The 22,280-nt window shown below is 42.7% G+C and overlaps 2 protein-coding genes across 3 annotated transcripts in view; both read left to right on the top strand.

The window, feature by feature from the left end:
• The window catches only part of LOC308401934 (uncharacterized protein), a 565,304-nt gene that overhangs the window by 482,620 nt on the left and 60,404 nt on the right, over positions 1-22,280 (top strand). The window lies entirely within an intron of this gene.
• LOC308402091 (transcriptional repressor scratch 1-like) lies at positions 563-20,861 on the top strand. 2 transcript variants are annotated; one of them, XM_080890698.1, is made up of 3 exons: positions 563-11,583; positions 15,930-16,020; positions 17,606-20,861. In XM_080890698.1, exons 1-3 carry the CDS (start codon positions 11,527-11,529, stop codon positions 18,415-18,417), a joined length of 960 nt encoding a protein of 319 aa, XP_080746824.1. In that variant the 5' UTR covers positions 563-11,526; the 3' UTR covers positions 18,418-20,861. The 2 variants fall into 2 exon arrangements, with proteins under 2 accessions (XP_080746824.1, XP_080746823.1); XM_080890697.1 differs by having other exon boundaries at positions 15,812-16,020; positions 17,606-20,859.

Raw genomic sequence — 22,280 nt, 5'->3', positions numbered from 1 at the left:
TCACTGAGCGCTCAACACAGACAGCATCGTCAGAAGGAAAGTTGATAAAATAAATTACAAATGTTGTATTGTTCGATACATATGCGTACCGAACTGAAAGCACTGTATCGAACGGTTCAATATCGATACGAATATCGTTGCACCCCTAATATAAATATATATATATATATATATATATATATATATATATATATATAAAAACACCCAGCACGCCCCTGCCGGTGGTACATACCGTGCAGGGGCCTGTCCTTCCATGATGGTTCCTTGTCTCCCTCTTCTTTCTTGGGTTTTTGCTGCCTGAGGTATTCACTGAGCACTCGGTCAGTTGGGGCCATCTTCCCAATGTATTCTTGGATGTTCGTTGTCTCATCCTGGACTGTGGTGCTGACACTCACCAGTCCCCGGCCCCCTTCCTTCCGCTTAGCGTACAGCCTTAGGGTGCTGGACTTGGGGTGAAACCCTCCATGCATGGAAAGCGAAAAAATTATTTCCCCCAGGGATCAATAAAGTATTCTGATTCTGTTTCTTTTTTTTTTTTTTTTTTTTTTTTTGGCCTGTCCCGTTTGGCTCTTTTGCCATCAGAATTGTTGTCTAAAGGCAAAGAAAGATGCCCAACGGATTTACTTTACCAAACTGACCATCCCAGCCTTGCCGTAATGGTCCATTTGATTCACCTTTTATTGTTTATTTTATTTTCACTTACTGAATACGGGACAGACTTGACTGGGGGAAAGAAGGGGAGAAAGAAAGAGGGAAAGAGAAACAGCTGAGAAGAGGGACGGGGGAGAAGGGCAAAAGACAAAAACCAACAGAACGGGCAGAGAAAAAAAAATGCATATATCAATCACCTGGATCACCTGCTGAGAAAGAAAAAAGAAAGCAAGCAGAAGAGAACAAGAGTAATAGAATAAACAACATCACAATGATATATGGGAATATGACAGTAAATACTAAATGTTAAACATTATTGTGCAGCACATAAGATCAACAGAACACCGTGTGCTTTGAGGTAGGAGCCAAAAAGGGTGTAGTTTGTGGGTGTGATCACCCGTGTGTACACCTGTGAGCATGGACGTGCTTGTTTTTTGTTTTTTTAAAAGGTTCCTTCATGTAATAATCTGCTAGAGGGTGTGGGGGGGCCACAGCCCCGTCCTCCAGGGCGTGAAGCAGGTGTGGAGGAGATCAAAACTCCAGACATCCAGAGGCCCCCAGAACACAAGAGACCAAGGAAGACCAACAGAGGGGCAGCTGCGCCACTGTCCCGGAAAGAGCTGAGGAGAGTCCCAGATGAGGGCTCACTCAGCAGCCGCGGAGCAGAAGCCAGGGGGAGTTGCAGTGACGCGCCCGTGAGCTCCGCCGGCAGCCAGCTGCGCCTGAGTGACCGAGCCCCAGGCCGAGAGGCCGGGGGCACCCCACCTCCGAAGTGGCCCGAGCGAGCCCCAGGCTCCAGGCCCCGATAAGCGGCCGCCAAGGAGTGAGCCGGTGTGTATGCAAACGTACACCTATCTGGAACAACCCTGACATATTACAAAACAATAATATGATAAACTTTTCAGATTGGAGTGATAAAGGAATCAAATATTTAGAACATATACTAGAAGGAACAGAATTTATTTCATTTGACGGACTAGTTACACAATATGGGATCAACAAGAAAAGATTTTTAGAATATCAACAAATTAAATCCATAGTAAAAAAGAAATTTAAACCGGGTCAAGTTGAACTACAAACACCACCAAGTGTGGTTCAATTTCTTACTCTTAAACCCCCCAAATTACTATCCAAAATATACAGAATGCTTTCTAAAACAGATGAATCAATATCACTTCCTATTGCAAAATGGGAAGCGGATTTATCAGTTAACTTAGACCTAAACTTCTGGTCTCAGATTTGCTTAAAAACCTTTCATTTAATTAGAAATCCCAGTCTTCAATTAATTCAATACAAAATATTACATAGAGTGCACTATACAGGTCATCGGATGTTCAAGATGGGCTTTACGTCTACCAACAACTGCTCACACTGCCAAACCAATTCACCGGACAATTATATCCACGCTCTTTGGTTCTGTCCACCAGTTCAGAAGTTTTGGCGCAAGATATGTGAAGACTTATCGAAGTGTCTGAAATGTAACATTCCAACTTCCCCCTTAGTGTGTTTGTTGGGCAGCTTAGATAATGTCACTTCAGAAAAGAATATCGCCCATATGGTTTTCACTGCCCTATGCATAGCCAAGAAAACAGTCCTCATGAACTGGAAAAATAAAAATAATCTTAATTCTAACCAATATAGAAATTATCTATTAGATTACATTAGTCTTGATACAGCCTCTGCCACCACATCAGATCAATTGCTCTGGGCTCCTTTGATCAGCTCCATCACCTAGTGGGGGTGGGGGGTCATAGTTTGGTCCCGCCTTCACTGTTGTGATTGGTGTGGGGGTAGGGACAGGCTTAGGGCGTCGGGGGGTTCCCCGGAGGCATCTTCCTTGGGGGGCTCAACCCGGGGTAGCGGTCATGTCCGGTTAGGGGCTCTGTTGGCTCTCCGGTGACTGTTTCCTCGCGGCTGCGTGCAGCGGGGCTAGGGGAGGGTCTGTGCTGACGGACGTGGGTTACTGACCTGGTAGCCTGGCTGCCCCTGGGTGGGTCCGGGATGGGCGTGAGGTTCTGGGGGCGCTCCGTCTCTGGGCTGGGACCTGGACCGGGCCTCGGGGGCTTGGGTCCTGGTTGGTGTGTTGCCGGGGTTGTGGGCGGGTGGGTGCATGGGGGCCCAGCCCTGGAGCAGGGTGCCGCCGGTGCGTCGAGCCACCTGGGGGGCTCTTCAACTGGTGGGGGAGATTGTCACATCTTGCAGGAGCTTTCCTCTCCTCAGGAGCTCCCTCTGCAGGAGGGGGAGATACAGGAGAGGTGGAGGAAGATCTCAGCCTGGGTGTTTATTGTCTTATGTAGTCTGGAAGATGAGTGGATGGTGGGGTGGGTGCAGTTTTCTCTGTGGTGGGGTTGGGTGGACTGTCCCGGGCTCTGTGGGGCCGGGCGGCGCTGCTGCACTGGGCCCGGTCTGGATGGGCCTGGGCCCCCTTTCCCTGGCGGGTCGCGGAGTATGGGGGTGCCTACTGGGGTCAGCGGGGGAGCTGGCCCCAGGGAGGGGTCACTTGCCCCTCCCTTCCTTCCCTCCCCATCTCCAGCTGCCTCCCTCTTCCTGCTCCACCACAACCACCCACACATGCAGGGCCTTGGAGTAGGGGTATGTCACCAGGGTGCAGAGGAGGCTACCCCCCCCCTCTGTCCCCTTCTGGCTGCCTCTGCCTCAATTTTATCCCACAACTTAGACATTCACATTACTCACACTCTCATTACACATACATATAGGATCTTGGGGGTGGGCACGATACACGGGGTCCAAAGTACCATCAGGGTGTACACCCCACCCCTGGCATCGTTGCCCACCTCTCAATTTTAAATACACGTAGACATTGAGGGCTAGCAGGAGGGACCATGCGCTTACCTGCTGCTCTCTGGCAGGTAGCTCCAAGCCCTCCTGGGTTTTAAATGCACCTTAGAACACACATGCATCAACACTACAATGAGCGGGTGGAGGGAGGTTCGGAGTCTTCTCTCACCCCCATTCTCTGCGGCCTACTGGAGCAGGGGGGCTAGGACTAGGAGGAGGAGTTGGCCGTCCGACTGTGGTCTGGAGTGTGGAGCCTTCCTGCTGCTGCGGAGTCGGGGCGGTCTGCCTCCCCCCACCGCAGGGAAAAGGGAAACACCACCTGGGTCTGGGTGCAGTTCCCCCCTCCAGGGGCAAGGGCACCTAGACCCGGTTTGTAGAGTACGCTTGGGGAGTGTGATCGTGTGTACAACGTCTCTTTATGTCTGTCTCCACGTTGGTTGAGTGTGGAGTAAGTGCATATGAGAGCATGAGGGTGGGAATGGATGTTTGTATCTGTGTGTGCCTGTATGTCTGTGTCTATATGTCAGGTTGGGTGTCAGGCGCCACCTCCCTGGGGACATCTCAGGCCCTCCAAGGTTTGGAGGCCTATCTCCCCCTACCACCACTTCCCCTGCCAGTGGCGGACCCCCTCAGACATCGGTGCGTTGGTGGTTCTTTGTGTCCGGGGATGGGCGTCCAGGTACACACCGGCTCACTCTGATTCTGTTTCTGATATAAAATGTCAAAAAAATTACAGATCTGGGACTGTTATTCAGTCACTTGGGTTGTTGCTGTTTGGTTAGGTTTAGGCAGATTTGCCAATTGCTGGGTGAACAATAAAGTCTTTTGCAACATTTAACACATTAGAAGCTTTTCCATTTTCTGGATTACCAAGGTAAGCATTCTGGAAGGTTTTAAAAGCACCATTTTCAGTCACTAGGTGCTTAGACACCACTCTACATTTAATCTTTAGTCATTAATCTATGACTTTCTTCCACTGTGTTTCTTCCTGTTTTTTCATTTCACTGTTACCAAGCTTTCTGTCACAGTCTGTCTATACTTTGTCCATGTGACCAGCAGACTTAGTTACATTTAATTAAATTATCTAATTTAGAAAACGTTTTTTAATCATACTACAATTTCATTATGCCTCCAAGCAGAGGTACTGTACACCAGAGGTGGCGAAGGTATAGATGTACTTTACTTAAGTAGAAGTACGGAAACCTTTAAGAAATACTTTGTGCAAAATTCTCTGGTAAAAGTTGAAGTACTGAAACACCTTCTTTACTCAAGTGAGATTTGGCAGGTTGGGAAAGCATAACATCGATTGTAGGGGCTAAATAATTTCTGTTGTGAGCACCCGCAGATTTTTGTGCTCTGATCAGCTGACATGTGCTGCTGCTCTGAGCTTTACTGCTCTTTGTACACTTACACAGCTGAATTCAACAAGATCTATCCTAGCATTTCATAATGTACCTTGGCCGATTTCCATCCCCTACACAAACTGTATGCTGTTTAAACCATCCATCCATTCATCTTCTTCCACTTATCCGGGGCCGGGTCGCGGGGGAGCCAGCCTAAGCAGAGAAGCCTACCTCCCTCTCCCCAGCCACCTCCTCCAGGTTGTCTGGGGGAACACCAACACATTCCGATAGATATAATCTCTCCAGTGTGTCCTGGGTCGGCCTTGGAACCTCCTCCCGGTGGGACATGCCCGGAACACTTCGCCCAGATACTCGAACCACCTCAACTGGCTCCTTTCGATGTGGAGGATCAGGGCTCTACTCTGAGCCCCTCCTGGATGGCTGAACTTCTCACCCTATCTCTAAGGGAGAGGACAGCCACCCTTCAGAGGAAGCTGATTTCCGCTGCTTGTATCCGTGATCTGGTTCTTTCGATAATAATAATAATAATAAACTTTATTTATAAAGCACACTTAAAAACCAAGGGTATGCCAAGGTGCTTAACAAGTAAATAGAGTATAGGAGGAGGATAATAGAAATAGGACCAAAGCAAGTACTAAATATGCAAGCAGATAACTGTCACTAATACATAGGAAAGCAACAGGTACAGAGCAAACAATCACTACCCACAGCTTGTGACCATAGGTGAGGGTAGGGACATAGATCAACCAGTAAATTGAGTAATCGTTTCTCTATTCAATTGATCATGTTTGCTGTGAACAGTATGAGTCAGGCCTAATTTATGGTCTTGCAAAAGTGTCTGCATACGTGTTTCCCTTTGGAAAGGGGGCTATGCTCTGGTGCACTCCTTGGGAACAGGAGAACTGCAAAAACAAATCAAAACTCTGCACCATAAGAAGACAGACAGTGGCTGCACTGAACACTTTTTGGAAGTCCTCTTCTTGGAATCTAATAAAAATTGAAATTGGTGCCACTTACCTTAAAAAGCTTTTCAAACATCTTGGCCGAAAAAAGTTATGAATATTCAAGAGCTCATATGAGGTGCCAGTGTGATGAATGGTGCCCCCGTAAAGCTGCAATCTTCATTCTTCAGTTCAGCGTGTTTTTATAGAAGGAGTTGAAACAATAGATGTAGTTAAATTAAGTTGTAATAAAATACATGTCTCGATAATTAATTGTGTCAAAACACTATACAACAGCTATCATCTTGATTTCTTGCATGAAGTGAGCAACAGCAGAGAACTTTCTGCAGAAGAGGCTCAAACAACTGCTACTTTTACACAGATGGAAACGTCTGTTTTGATATCTACAGTTATCATTTGTAAATTTGGGTGGCATCAGTATTGTGGCCTGTCATAACTGTTGACTGAACAACTGACTTGCATTAGTAAAATGCACGTCTTTTTTGAAATTTTGAAAGCAAATTGTGTTCTTCACAAAAGTTTTAATTTAGTGCACATTTATGAATGCATTCTGGGTGACAAGGGCATTGATTAATGGTCATAATGTGACTGATACAAGCCAGATCTTTTATTTAGCAAAATTGTGATTAATAGTTAAATGTTACTGTTGAGGGGCACAGACAGAACTTCACATGCACACACCCATTGAAACAAAATGTCTCAAGAAAAGGGCACTTGGAGCATCGATCAGGAAAAAAGCAGGTGCTCATTGAACTACCAAATAAACACATTGTACTGTCTTTCACTCCAGACATGTGGCAGCACTTCTGCTATCATTTTGTTCATATTTAACAAAATCAAAATGCAGACATGCACATTAATTTTTAACACAGCCAATCCCTCCACATGTTTGCACTCTGCTCATATTGCCTTCATACTAAATATCTTTTTGCTTTTTAAAGAACTTATTTTAACATTACACTCAACAACAAACAAACCCTCCCCAACAGAAACATTAACTTCAAGGCCAAATTGCATTATATTTCTTCACGTCAATATGCGGGTCCTAAGTAGGGGTGATGTGGGCCCCAAGTTTGAGACCCCTGGTCTAGATGTTATTTTGAAATTTATTATACATTTTAATTGCATTGCATTTTTTTAATGCTCAGAAAAAAAAGAAAGAAAAACGCCTGCTATGGAAAACTGAGGATTTCTGGTTTTGTGTAGTGTTTAAAATGTATTCACTTGAAAAAGTGCTGAGCAGTGCTGTCATTAATAACTTTCCCTAATAACCTTCCATTCTGAAAAAAGCAGTAAAGCAGAGTGAGTATGTGAGAAATGGGGAGTCATCTGAGTGGGGGTCACGGAAGCTGTAAATCTTTCTCTCTCAGTGTGATAAAGCACCTACAGCCTCCTGTCGCCTGGCCTTACTTGGCTCGGCTCAGCTCAGAGTGGATGATTGTAAGGTGACGGAATGTACTCCCCCACACACTTACCCTCCCCTAGTCCAGCTCAGTAACCCCTTAACCTCCCCTCCTCGCATACTCACCCTTCCCGTCATTATGAAGCCCTAGCAGATGGCCGGAAGACAAAGGGTGTGTGAGGGTGAGAGTACCCCACCTAGTGAGCCCATACACTGAATCTTGTCAAACAAAGAGCAGGCACCATGTTTCACTCCAACCCACCCCCAATGCTAAAACATGCACACGCTTTTAACCACAAGCCTCTCAATTAAGACAAACATCGAGTGCTTGCACCTTCTCTTGTGATGCAGATGTGGTGATTTAACCTTAATTCCACATTTATAGGGCAAGAGCTCCTTTAATGCAAAGGCATTAGCCTAAATGGTTCCCGGTGTGTTTTATCAATTGAGAGATTCCATTTGGGAGCATGCGGCAGGTAATTCTCTGTCTCATAGTGCAATTGAACTGACCAATGCTGAAGGGCTATTTAAGGAAGAGCCATTTAGTGTAAGTGCTCTCCAGGCTACAAATGACACTTGTAGTAACAATGTCACCACCAATGACACCATCAGTTGATTGTGTATTTAACAGAATTGGCAGAACATGCAGAAATATGCAGCATTATTGAGAGGGCACTGATTCATTTAGACACCACACTCTCTGTCAGTACCAGGTACCAAGGACACCAAGGCATGGCCCGTGTGATGGTCAACTGGCTCATTTCACTGGGTGTGACTTTTTACTTTAGATGAGTACAGACACATTCTACTTATCTTCTCCACATGCCAAGACAATGCTCTTGACCTTCTCTCAATGGGCAACAGCTCCATCTGTATGCAGATAGATTTGGTATTATTAAGTTCTATCTCTGAAATGTCTGTCTTATGCACACTGAATTGAAGCATCTTGCTAATGTTTGTGCTATATAAAGGCCAGTCCGTTCTATTGCCAGGCATACTGTTATAGTCTGTTGGCCGACTGCAGGAAGCTACAGACAGCCCATCCAGAGGATCTGTTGACAGATGCAAAGGGTTCCAAACAATGAAAGTGTCCACTGTAGCCACTGTCTTTGCATATTCTGTTACTTGGTCTTTTATTGGGGTGGGTTTTGTGCTTTTTTCATTTCATGTGAACCCCCACTGTCACACTTGCCAATCAATCAGAATTTGACCCAAGAACAACTGAGCTGTTGGGTTTTTAGAGTACAGCACATTTAGTAATTGAATCGTGTCAGAAGCATTTCTTAAAAGCAGAATGAAGTGACTCAGTAACAAGATCAATACCAATCTCATGCAAGTTCAGAGATGAAGTCAGGATGTGGATCGCTTAGCTTTGCTTTCCTTTTCTTGAGTTTTGTTTTGATGTTTTGAGGCACACATCCAAAACTCTCAGAGGGAGAAGACAATGTCAGGCCCGAATGGTCCAACCGAGAGCCAGGACTTCACTAACTAGGCAGTTCAACAATGAATAAATGGACAAATGATGAATGAAAGCTCTGGAGCTCAGATAAAAACAAATGATAACAGAAAGGGAGAGAGAAGCCAGGTTGGAGAGACAGAAAGAAAACAAAGAGAGACAACATCAGTGAGCAGGCGACATGGTTTTTATAGTTATTATATTTCATCTAAGGACTTTGTTTGAAAGGGGTCATGAGAAGAACAAGAAGAGGTAGTGGTGCAGTAGTCTAGTGATGTGTTTGCCTGAAATCTTCAGCAACACACCTGCATGATGATCTGCAGGAGAAGCTACACAATCTTGGCTGATTAGCTTGTGTGTCGTCTGATGCAGACATGATGTCATAAAACACGTTATGAGTGGAAGCATGCCAAGAGAGTGAGATTCATGAGAATGTAAAAACAAAACAAAAGGTCAGGTTTCCAACTAATCATGCAATCCACTGGGGCCCTGTCTGAGCTTGAGACATCGTTTACTGTTTCTTTTTTCCACCTTTCCTTAAATGTAATTAACAAGAAGTCGGAATCATATAAAACACATCATATAAAGGCAAAAGAAAATCTTCTTCTCATTATGATTACATATATACATGAACGTGATCTTTTAAAAACATCTCTTATAGTAGCATCATGTATATCAGGCGCATCATCATATCTGTATTCACCATATTTCCCCGTTATCATGCTAGCTTTCCCATTTCACACAGCATCTGTAGCTCACGCTTGCCCTCTCCCTAGAGACTCTGATATCAGCCAGAGTAGAGGCCAGTGGCATATGTGATTGATGACCCAGAGAATCTAAAAGAGAGATGGACAGATTCCTTTTATCAGGTCTGAGATCTGACTAGATTAAAACGCAGTTCTACATCACCTCCTCCCCCTTTTTGGCATTCCCCTAGCATCCACAATCCCTTGTCAGTCACCTCACTTGATGACTGAAAGTTTGTCCCATCCCCTTCTCTGACCTCTCATCATGCCTCTCTGCTCAAAGGGAAGGGGTGTGCATATGGCAGATTGTGCAAGACTTTAAACAGTCACTTCTAATTGAGTTGAGGTTTGCAAGACAAGTCTCATAGGAGCATTCCTCACACCATTTGTACAAAGCCGCCTGGTTAAAGGGAAAAAAAGCATGAAATATGTTGAAACATGAATCACAAGCCAGCTTCTGCAACTCCCAATTTTTTCACAATCAACCTGTGAAAAAAATGTGCAGATTGAAGAAGGGAAAATCTTGTGTGCTGATTAAAAGAAAAGAGACAATCACCCTCATTCACGGGCATGCAGCTGCCTCATTGTCAGACGGCAGAGTGGGAGATTTTTGTAGAGGTGCTGAAAAGACGCCTCAGTGAAAAGGACCTGCGTTTGTTTTTCAGATGCCTTAATGACTATATGTGATTAACACAAATTATCTCACTTATCGCAGCTCAACAGGCTTTCATAGACAATCTCTGGGTGCATTCTCCACAGTGCTGCTTAACATGCATTTAATCAGACTCAGCAATGACCGGATCGCTCATTCTCAGTTTTAGATTATCATTTAAAAGAATACAGAATTATGGAGTCGCAGAATGTACACCTTAAAACATCAGAGAACATCTGTTCATGTGACCCACACAGCTAAAAATAGGTCCAACATAGACTGTAAAAAGAGACTGGACATTACCGTTTCCCATATTTTCCACTTTGTTGTTGATTCTTTTTTTAAATAGCTTGTAATTGTTCTGACTAATGAGACTGATGGTCCTCCAGTTTAAACCAGGAAAAAGAGAAAAAGGTTTAAAAAGCAGTGTACTTCCTGGAAAAATGTAATTTTTAGTGTGTTTTAGTAAAACTGAATGCTGAAACAAACAGCACCCAGCTGTCACACAAAGACGCTGTTATATAATTTGCACAGTCTTAGGTTTTGTTCTTCCATCTGGCAGACACAAGGTTGCAATCAAAAACATTACAAAAGGATAAATGCTATTTAACACGCCACAGTTAAATCCTCCTTTCGCGTAGCTTGATTTGACTCGGCATGGCCCTTAACATCAGCATTTTATATTAAAGAATCTCAAAATGCAGCAGCACAACTCTTGTCAGTCAAATAAATTAATAAATAAACAGAGAATATTCATACTTGTCATACTAACAAACCACCCTGCTCGATCACAGACTTGTCTCATCTTTTTACTCTTGACAGTCATATCATTACAGCAGTCATTATAACATTAAGATTATTGTAGCAGTGAAATATGCAATGATCTTTTTCATTTAGCTAGATGTATCGCTTTTCCATTGAAGGTGGCAAAGCTCACCATTGTCCGTCACTCGTGTGTTTTTAACAGTTTCTATACAACCCTGCAGTTCTTCAGCACAGAGGAGTGAGATGCACACACTTGTTGGTAGGGCACATTCATTTGTATCCTGGACTTTTCATTCAATTTGTTGGCAATAATAATATAAAATAATGTATTAGCACCACTGAGAGTCTGTTCTTTAGCCTGGACCACAGAGAATTTCTAAACATGCCATTATATGAGGTCCCAATTCCAAATCCTTTCCAATCAACATCTGTTAGTGAGTTTATAGATTTTGTTTTTAATCATCCAATCACACTGAACCTGCAGAGCCATCTGTGAGGTGAGCCAACCAGCTTACGTTTAAGCTGCTGCTGTCTCTCTGGACCAACCGCAATGTGACCCTGTGACCTCTGCAGGCACAGAGAGGTCAACAAGTCACAGACGACAGTCCGGAACTCACTGTGGGGGCCTTTTTTACCCTGATGAGGGTTGCATGGTTATAGAGTGCTTGTTGGTCTTCAGAGAAATGTAAAACTGCCCTAGAGAAAACAGAGGATGGAGATGAAAAAAATATGTTTTGTTCTGCAGCTGAAAGAAAAAGAAAACAGACGAACGCGCTCGGACAGGAGGTCAGTGAGTGCAAAATCTCTGTCAAACATGGGAAAATTTTTATCTGCTGAATGACTATGAAACTACATTAGATTAACTTCAAATGCTGTAATCTAATGTGGGGGTGAAGCACCATTTCTTTCCCTCTCTTCATATGTACTGGGGCATTATTGTGGAACGCTGGGACACATAAAGTGTCTATTGTGTTGTATATGGTATATATTGTAGTATATATATATTATACCATGATGTAAACATTTGCACATTTTAACAAACAGGAGAGTTATGGTTCGAGCCAGCCTCAAGTGGACATTAGAGGAACTGATGTAGAGGACATAAGCCATAAATTACTCAGAGTGTAGCCCTGATAAATGGGGTTGCGCGAGGAACGGCATCCAAAATAAAATCTTTGCCAAATCAAGCATGTGGATCATAAAGATTGAGATTTTCATACCGTATCGGTTGGGGCCCACATTAGCAATGACCACCTTCAGTGCTGCTGACCAAAAGTCAGAAGAGTGGAGGTGAGAGCAGTGGCTTTAAATGTTGGGACTATGATGGGTTAAGGGAGAGAGCTGGCTGATATGGTGAAGAGAAGGAAGGTTTTTGTTGTGTGTGTGAGACACAAGAACAGAATGATCACAGCAAGAGTGAACAGGAAGATTTTCAAGATTTCAGTGAGAGCTGCTAGCATGTATGGTTTAAAGATGGTGGCACTGACACAAAGACATAAAGCGGAGCCGGAGGTGGTGGGGCTGAAGATGTTAAGGTGTTCCCTGGGAGTGACCAGGATGGACAAGATCAGAAATCGATACATATCAGAGGGACAGCTCAGATTGGGAGCATTAGAGACAAAATTAAGGTTGCTTTGCAGAAGCAAGATAAAGGACATTTTGGTCAAAAGTAGAATATGATGGAAGGCAACAGGGAGAATTCATGCATGTGGTGAAGGGGGCATGCAGAGGTGCAGGTGTGTGACCCTTAAAGGGAGCAGCTGAAAAAATAGTGCTTATAATGCTTAAGAGAAGATTTGACTTTAAACATATCTATCTATCTATCTATCTATCTATCTATCTATCTATCTATCTATCTATCTATCTATCTATCTATCTATCTATCTATCTATCTATCTATCTATCGATATAGATTAGGGCTGAACGATATATCGCATTTGCGATAATATCGCGACATGATCAAGTGCAATTTTCTAACCGCAAAGGCTGCGATTATACTCTGGACATGTCCAAATTCATGGGCTGCATCCTCCTGAGGCCGCATTTGTAGACCGATTACGTCACAGCGACGCGCCGAAGGCTGTCCAAATTACTACCATATCCCAGAATTCATAGCGCGGCCCAGCCAAACTCCAGTTTCCAACAATGGCGGCCGCTACTAAGTTTTAAAATTACTCATACTAATCTTTCTGGGTCACAAAATAAACTTTTAACATATTTTCAGGCGAGAAAGTAGTTGTGTAAACATCAAATATCTGCTCGGTTTATCAAGATATCCCATATTTGCAAAAGTGCTTCGACGTTTTCAGAGGCGTCTGCTACCCACCAGCTCGACAGCTAGCCGGGAGCTCGAGGGTTACTGATGCGGCCGAGAACGGCACAACTCCCGGCACATCATTTTCAGATCACCGCGGAGTTTCGCTGCTCGGGTTAAACGTAATATATAAGTCACTTAGACAACCTAAAAATGTTATTGTTGGGCTTTTTTCAGTGTTTTGTTTGTTCGTGAGTAAATCGGTTTGGCTGAGATTAAAGTTATTAGATTAGATAAAATAAAACTTTATTAATCCCCCGGGTGGGTTCCTCCTTGGTTTTCACACAGCTGACTAAACGTCAAACAGAAAACTTATTAAACAGAAGTATGAGACAGTCGAGAATTTACACCAGTGTCTGGTTATATTTTAGATAGCAAGAGGCAGACGGCCGAGTTTATTAAACTCCACCGAGACAGCGGTGACGCTAATCAGAACTAGACCGTCCAATTTCACGCCTTTAAATTTTAAAGGCGTGTTTGCGTGTGTGTTTATACAATTGCTATCCGGTTGTTCAGTGATGACGCGACGAATCCTACTTCCGGGTCTAAAGTAGTCTGCGTTTAATATGGCTTTTGTGTTGTTAACATGTTTAATGTTATGTATTTTCTTCTATTTGATCTCAAAAAGCTCCTAAAACAGTCAGTGATCACTGTTGACCTCCCTCGGCTTTTATTACCGCTAATCATTTATTTAAGCTCAGTTTTTAAAACCTTACGATGTAACTACAGCCCAGCCCATGCAGCAGTATATGAATGACTAACCTCGTATTGTGGATGGATTATCTCAGTTGTTCTCCTGGCTGAAGTTTGGTCCTTTTACAGCATCCTGCCATGCGATTACATTTGTTCCTGACCACCGAGAACACTCACGGTAACTTTTATCGAGTGGAAAAAAAGTTAGCTTGTTTATATTATGCTAACCGGTCACGTGTGTCGCTAGCGGTCACGTAGCACATCATTATATACCAGCTAGCCCAACTTCAGTAACCCTACAAACGTCACTGCTGTTTAGTTTTCTGTCTTCATTTATGCTGGAAGTGATAACAGAGCTGTACGTTTTAATTTGTTTCCAAAACCCAGCAGTCAGGACATGCTATATTGTATTTAGATAGAAGCTAGCGAGCTAACTTCATGCTAACTTCTAACTCCGTTAAATGTCATAAATTCCGTTTTCATGGATGCCTGGATGTTAAACTCAATTGTTACACCTGGTAGAGCAGAACGCTGATCATTTTATTAAAGATGAAAGACTTTAGACAGTTTTTCAACTCTCAGTAATGCCACAGTGATCGTTTGATATATGGACCTGCAGCGGAGTTTAGACCCAGACACGGCTAGTGACGTCAGACTGAACAACCGGATAATGTTTGCACTTTATGTGTAATGTTACTGACTGCAGAGATCAGTAAGATGTGTGTATTTTTTATTTATTAGTTTTATTTATTTAATATTATTTTTTAATTGAATGACTGTCTAGTAGTTCACAGATGTCGAAAAACTGAGTGTGGTAAAGCCACTGATTTTTTTTATGTATATTTCTGCAATCTGCACATTGTACTGACTTTCATTTTAATGTTTACACCAGGGTTCCTTGTCAGCACTTTATGCTCAGATGTTTGTAAGCTAAAAATAAACTATTGTGTATGTTCAAATATACTGTTGTGATTGAAGAAGTTAAATAAAAATGTCAGTCATCAATTCATGCATCACCTCATGTCATCATAACAGAGGTCTGTCTTCCAGGAAAGAACAGTTTAAAATTAATGTAATATAGTATTGGCCATACTATATGATGTATTGCTTGTCTTTGTTTAATAATACAGAAGACAAAGACCTTAAAAAATAATCGCATATCACATCGCAATCGCAATATTGGGGCAAAAAATCGCAATTAGATTATTTTCCATAATCGTTCAGCCCTAATATAGATATAGATATAGATATCTATATATAGATATCTATATATAGATATATAAGAGCCATTTTGATGCTAGGAGCATGTCACTCCAGTTTGACATTTCAGTAACGAGCCGGATATGCGGATGCTGTTGTTGGTAGGTTGGGTGAAATATGTTTGAGGCAGTATGAATTGTGTTAGCTACTTCATTGAAAGACAATGGAGGACAAGATGTTGTGTGTAGTGTCACCCACGTGCTTCTGCATCACTATTGTCTGCCCTTCTTCAGACAGAGACAGAGGGGCGAAACGAGGGGGATGTGGGTGGGAAGGCGAGGAGGTGGTGGTTGACTGCTGTGAGTGTGTATGTGCATGTGTGTGAGTGCGCTTGCAGGGAAAAGCACAGACGGCTCGTGGTAATTTGACGTGTGTCCCTTGGGATGTTTGATGGATTAATGCTAAGCAGCTCCCTCTTCCAAAGCACCACCTGATCTTTGGGGCTCGTGGGCCATGTATAAAAGACTGCAGAGTGCTGAGCTCAGCTAGTCCAGACATCTCTCTCTCTCTCTCTTTCTCTGTATGTGTGCCTCTGTCTCACCCTCACCACTTTCTGTCTTCCTCTCCATCCACTCTGTGCTATGCTCTGTCTTTGCTGCTCTTTTCTCTTTCTCTTTTGGCGTTGAATAATTTCCAAAAAGATTTTTTTCCAGCATCCTCAGCTGATTGGCCTTTCCAAGAAGGCCACCTGGAAGCGTAGTTTTTCTTATTTTTCCTGTTCAACTGCGTGTTTGCGTTTTATTCTAGGAGGTTTAGATCACTTTTTCATCAGGGGAAAATAAAAATGCCACGCTCCTTTTTGGTGAAACTGCCAAAGATTCACGATTTCTCCTCTTCCAACCACTACTATCACCATCAACATCAGCAGCAGGAGCAGCACTGGGATGACTCTTACACCGTGACACATGCCATCACTGAGTCATCCACCAACTTGGCCGTGCATCTGAGTGAAAACAGTGAGTAAATGTCTCTCTGAGTTGCGTTTTCTACTTTGCTGTGTAGGTTGTAGACTGATTTGTCTGCACAAAGTGTTTCACATGGTTTTCCTCACAAGGAGGAAGAGGCAAAAAATTATTCCTCAAACAAATAATAAACAGGGATTTATACACAAAGGGGCTACGTCATGCTTCCTATATAATCACTTTTGGAAACCCCCAAAACCCTACAGCCAGTGCTCACCCACCTACTTCAAATGGCTCTGGACTTTTGTTTTCTAACTCGGCAGATGCTAAATAGTATTCAGGTCATGCTGGCTAAATCGGCTTAATACTCAGACCAGATCACACAGTAGCCTTTGGCTTTAATACTATTGTGTACGTGAATGATGAGCCGTGCACGCGCGGAGACACTGATGCAGACATTTCTCAGGTCCAACAAGAAAATAAAGATAAAAACTCAGACGAAAGCAGATAGCCACGTGGGATTGTCGTGTCCTTAGATGGTGCCGTTGCCCTTGACTCTCCTCTTATCACCCCCCCCCCCCCCCCCCCACCTGCCCATTCATCTCTCCATCTCTCTCCATCTGATCCTGCAGGATGTTGGATAGCCAGAGGGAGTAGGATTGCAGCAACACAATCCATATGTGGAGCAGTGAGAGGTTATGGAACAGGGTTTTTAGAGGATGGGTATTGACTGGAAAATAGAGAGTGCTGCAGGTAATTCAATAAAGTGAAACTTGAGCTGTGCACTGGCAGAGGAGATTTTCACCTGTGGGATTTCTACAGAGGCTGGGTGTGAGAACAATATGTTGTGTGTTTAGATTTAAGAAATAAAAAAGTATTCTTTGAGTGGATTTACCCCCTCCCCCCTTTTCACCCACAACCAACATCACATGTCTTGTGTTAGAGTTGAATAATTTGTCCTCAGATTTAGGATGCCAGCTGTCTGCTTCCCTTTGTGTTCCATTTTGTGTGTGTTTGTGTGTGTTTGTGTGTGTGGCAATATACCACTGACTGCTGCTAAGATCAGAACCCCCACCAACCCCCACCATACCCACAAAACACTCTCCAACCCTCCCTTCCCTCTTTGCCAAATTGCAGACCCCCACCTGTCACTCAGTCTCCCCATTACCATACTCATGAACACTCTCACAAACATCACAGATGGGGAATGATCTGATTAAAACGATTTAGTGATTGAGGGGATTCACTGCATAGATGCTCTGTTTTGATCATCCCTCCCCACCCGTTCCTTCTTCCAAAACACATTTAGACAGATTGCTGCTGCTGCAGCTGCAGCACTCTGACAAGAAGGTCCAGGCTGGCTTGCACTATACGTGCCTGACTCTTGATTCAGAGTCAGCACATTGTGTTTTCATTTATTTAACTTTGTGATTGCTCTCAATGGAGCCACTGAGAATATCGACTGAATCAGAAAGGTGCATCACAGATTCATTAATATTTCAGTCTTAGAGCTTGCTAAAGCTGGCACTTACAAATAGTTTCCTGAATAGATTTCATATTGAGGTTGGGGTAAGAAGGCACTTTTCTTTTCCATGTAGTAATTCTAGAGTCTATATTAAATATGTATTTTCTTTCCCAGGGTACATCCAGGATTACATCATCCCGTCAGTGTTTAAGCGCACAAAGGAGTCAAGTCATGAGCAGACTGGGCTCACAGCAGGGCCCCTGTACTCCCCAGGGGGCAGCAGCGGGGAAGAGTTCTCTGACCACGACATGGAAGATCCGGACAGCCCCGTTTCTAGCACCACAGTTGAGTCGGACGGCAGTAGCCCTGAAACGGAGGCGTGCACAATCAGTGGCTTTCTCATCTCTGATGGTCGCTCGCGCCGGAGGCCTAAACAGAGATGTTCTCACATGGAAGGGAGCCATTTGGACAGCAGCGAGGGAAGCAGCTCAACAGATTGCAGCCCCGCCAAAGGGGAATCCAAAGGACGTCATGTGTGCAGCGAGTGTGGCAAGTCGTACGCCACATCCTCCAATCTGAGTAGGCACAAGCAGACTCACCGAAGTCTGGACAGCCAGCAGGCCAGGAAATGTCCTACCTGCCACAAAGTTTATGTGTCTATGCCGGCTCTGGCCATGCACATGCTGACCCATGACATGAAGCACGAGTGCAAGGTGTGTGGCAAAGCTTTCAGCCGGCCTTGGCTCCTGCAGGGTCACATGAGGTCTCACACTGGGGAGAAACCGTTTGCCTGCGCTCACTGTGGCAAAGCCTTTGCTGACCGCTCCAATCTGCGTGCCCACATGCAGACGCACTCAGCGTTCAAACACTACTCCTGCAAACGTTGTCGTAAAAGCTTCGCGCTCAAATCCTACCTGAACAAGCATTACGAGTCGGCCTGCTTCAAAGGGCAGTCAACAGAGGGTGACTGCAGCTCTGAGGACTGAAAGGAAAATCCTTTCTTCTTTATATGTTTTTTTTCTAGTTCAAATATCTAAGTCAGACGACGGCTCGCGACTTCTCAGACTTTTCAAATGCATGTATCAAAATCCTGCCTTTTGACATAAGCAATAACCTCACAGTAAATTCTTCAGGAAACATGTAGAAAATTTCATAAAAAATCTCAGTGTTGATTACAAATGCAAAATATTTTATATTCTTTTTATAAATTGCAATAATTTACACATCACTATCATTTGATATATCACCAAGCTCTTAATTTATCTCAGATGGCTTGGTTACTTGCATAATGTATTTGCATATTTATTAACTTATTTAACTATTTATTTGCCAATTTGAAGATTATTTATTTATTATGGGTTAATGTATTTGTCAATTTAACATGTTTAAGAAGCCAGGTGCTGGATTTGATGAGAACAAAAGCCAAAGTATACTCTGATATAGTATATTTGCCTGTCTGATCGATTTGGTGATGACAATAAAAACCAGTGAGTAACTTCCCTTTGCTCATGTCTGTGGGTATATGCAAATACAAAACATGTGTTATGGCGAATGGGATGAGCCGTGTGGAGGAATTAAATCCAAGCGCAGGCACTCATGGAGGTGTGAGGGAGAGTTACTGTAAAAATAAAACACAAGGTGAAAATGTGAAACAGAACTAAAGATAACCTGAACTGGGAAAAACTAAACTACTAAACATGAACAGGAACATGGGTGAGCGGAGGAACATGAAGTTAGATAGCAGGGCGAACAAACGGATGAAACTGATTAACAGACAGACCAGCAACTAGCACGCGAGCAGACACGACTTAAATACACACAGAAGAACACAGGGAGATTACACACAGGTGGTGAACACAGCTGGAAGTAATTGACAAGATGAGACAGGGGAAGCAAACTGAATACACTCACATGAGACATGGACCTACACAATAAAACAGGAAACAAGAAGCACTTCACAAGGACGCTGACTTGACACTGAACTAAACCTACATTAAACACAAGAACACAACCTGAAAACAAAACCCTAAACCAGAATAAACTGAAACATAGATTATAATATTCAAAACAGGATAACTAAAGAATCAGAACATCGACCATTATACAGATAAATACCAAAATACAAGAAACCGACATGCTGTGTCAAATGACCCAGAACCGTGACAACATGTTCATTTGAACTCTGCAGGTCCAACATTGTGCCATCTAACAGTATACCTGCTTAAATGGCCTCACTTGTGTCAATAACTGTTACATCTACTCAGTTCAAATAGAGTGACAGTCAGGTCATAAAGTGCCAAAGAGTCTGTTGTCATATCAGTTAGTGAAGTAAGTTTACCCACAGGCTGGAGAACCTTGCAGTATGCAAGGTTCCAGGCACAGTACAGCAGTCAGTTCAATTCAATTCAATTTATACAGCACCCAATTTCAACAACAGTTGCCTCTGTGCACTTTATATTGCGTGGTAAAGACCCTACAATAATACAGAGTAAGATAACTCCCTAAGAGCAAGCACTTGGCATGAATGGGGAGGAAAAAACTCCCTTAGAGCCCAAGCCTATTGCTGAGTATTCAGGGTCACCTGATCTAGCCCTAACATAAAGTAAATAAAATAAAATGAAACACAAGCAAACTGGAAACAACTTCACACAGAGAAACAAAATGAAGCATGCTACTAAGAGTCAAACCCTACAAAAAGCTACAGCAAAGAGTATATTCTTTGTCAAAAAGGAAAGCTTTAAGCATAACTTAAGCAGAAGAGGGCCTGAAAGCTGAGGCTTTCTACCTTTAAAATACCCTAGTAAAACACAAGTAAGCCTGCAGTCTCAGAATGAAGTGCTCTATTGGGATGATATGGTACTATCACATCATTAAGATAAGATGGGGCCCGATTATTTAAGACCCTGTATGTGAGGAGAAGGATTTTAAATTAAATTCTGGATTTAACAGGAAGCCAATGAAGGGAAGTGAGTATGAGAGAAATCTGCTCTCTCTTTCTAGTCCCTCTGAGTACTCTTGTTGCAGCATTTTGGATCAACTGAAGGCCTTTCAGGTAATTCTTGGCACAGTGTTAATGGAGGCCAAGGTAATGCCATCCAAATTAAGTATAAAATTAAAAGTCATCCAGCTCTTTGTGTCTTTAAGACATTTCTACAGTTTAACTTATTGGTGTCTGACATCTGGCTTCACAGACAGATAAAGCTAGGTATCGGTTGTATAGCAGTGAAAAAAAAAGCATGCTATGCCTTCTGATATTAAGGGAAGCATGTATAATGTAAACAGAACTGGTCCTAGCACTGAACCCTGTGGAACTCCATAATTAATTTTAGCGTGTTAAGAAGACTCCCCATTTACATGAACAAATTGGAGTCTATTAGATAGATATGACTCAAACCACTGCTGCGCAGTACCTGCAATACCTGCAGCTGGATCAAGTGATGGCTTTTTTAAAAGTAATGTTTTAAAACTACTGCCACCTGTGGTAAGTAGCCCAGTAATAGAGATAGATTAATGATTAATTAAGTCTGATTAACTAATGATAGGACATCTTTGAGGAGACTTATAGGAATGGGGTCTAATGAACACGTTGAAGGCTCTTTCACTGAATTTAACTCTGAGACAAAGAGTTGAAAGAGATATCAGTGGTACAGAAAATAGCTATATATTGATTGTTTGTGAGTATTTCTTTCTAATGGTTAAAAGTCATTACAGGTCAAAATTAAAGGAATGTTTTGTTCAACAGAGCCTCTACTCTTTGTCAGCCTTGCTACGGTGCTGAAAAGACCCCCCCCCAGAAAAAAAAAAAATTAAAAGAAAAGAAAAGAAATAAATTTAGCTAAAATAAAAGCCATGTAAAACATAAATAAGCATGTTTAAGTGTAATAATAAATAATACTTACTCTTTACCTGGCACTGGTAAACAGATTTATTTGTTGACCATTAGAAATGGAACTGTAATCCTGACATTTATGTTTCCTAATTCTAATTCTAAACTTCCTGACAAACAGATCCAGTTATTTTTCATGTGGACCCTTTTGACACATTACATAAGGAATATCTCAGAGTTTCAGTTGAACTAAGAAGTGATTTTGCACTTTAAAAATTTGTTCATGTCACATTTTATAAAGAATACAGAAATAAGTAACAGAAATATGTCTTGTCTTCCAACCACTCGCATTTATTCTGCTGTCTCTGATCGACTCACACAGGTTGATAATTTCTTGGTCTGAACATCTGCTGCTGGTTTAGTCGGATCTTTGTGGCTTATGTCCTTAGATGATGTGATCCCTGAGAGACTGCATACATAAACCTAAAAAGAAAAGGACAATTTCAGAGTTGTTCTTCTTCTAATGACCAGCAGAGGGAGGAAAAACACATAAACACTACACAGCCACATGCTGGCCTCCACACTGATGGAAGTGTTAGGCCTGTATGGTTATCATGAGGATTAAGAGCTACATTCAGGAATGAACAATGTTTGTCAGAAGTGCCCATGATGATGTGTACTATTTACCCTTCCTTCATAGATCATACAGCAAAACACTGCAGTATGGTCACAGGATGTGCTCTGGGTCAGGTGTCGTGAGAACTGGGCTCTTGGTTTAGACGAGACAGAGCTGTCCTGGGGCCGCCAACTTCCCAAGGGAAATGCAAGTATGTATCTCAGTAGACCACAGACTCGAGATGGCTATTATGAGACCTGATGGCTACCATTTAAAACGCATATTCAAGTTATTTATGTATACATGTTTAAACACAGACCACATACCCATATAGACATCTATATCAACCGGTGAATTTATAAAGCAACAAAATTTCAAAATTCCAATTCCAAATTTAAAACTGAAAA

This window comes from Rhamphochromis sp. 'chilingali' (genome assembly GCF_963969265.1).
Source record: "Rhamphochromis sp. 'chilingali' genome assembly, chromosome: 9".
Lineage (NCBI taxonomy): Eukaryota > Metazoa > Chordata > Actinopteri > Cichliformes > Cichlidae > Rhamphochromis > Rhamphochromis sp. 'chilingali'.
Note: the sequence above shows the minus strand (reverse complement) of the source record. Positions and strands in the feature narration are given on the sequence as shown.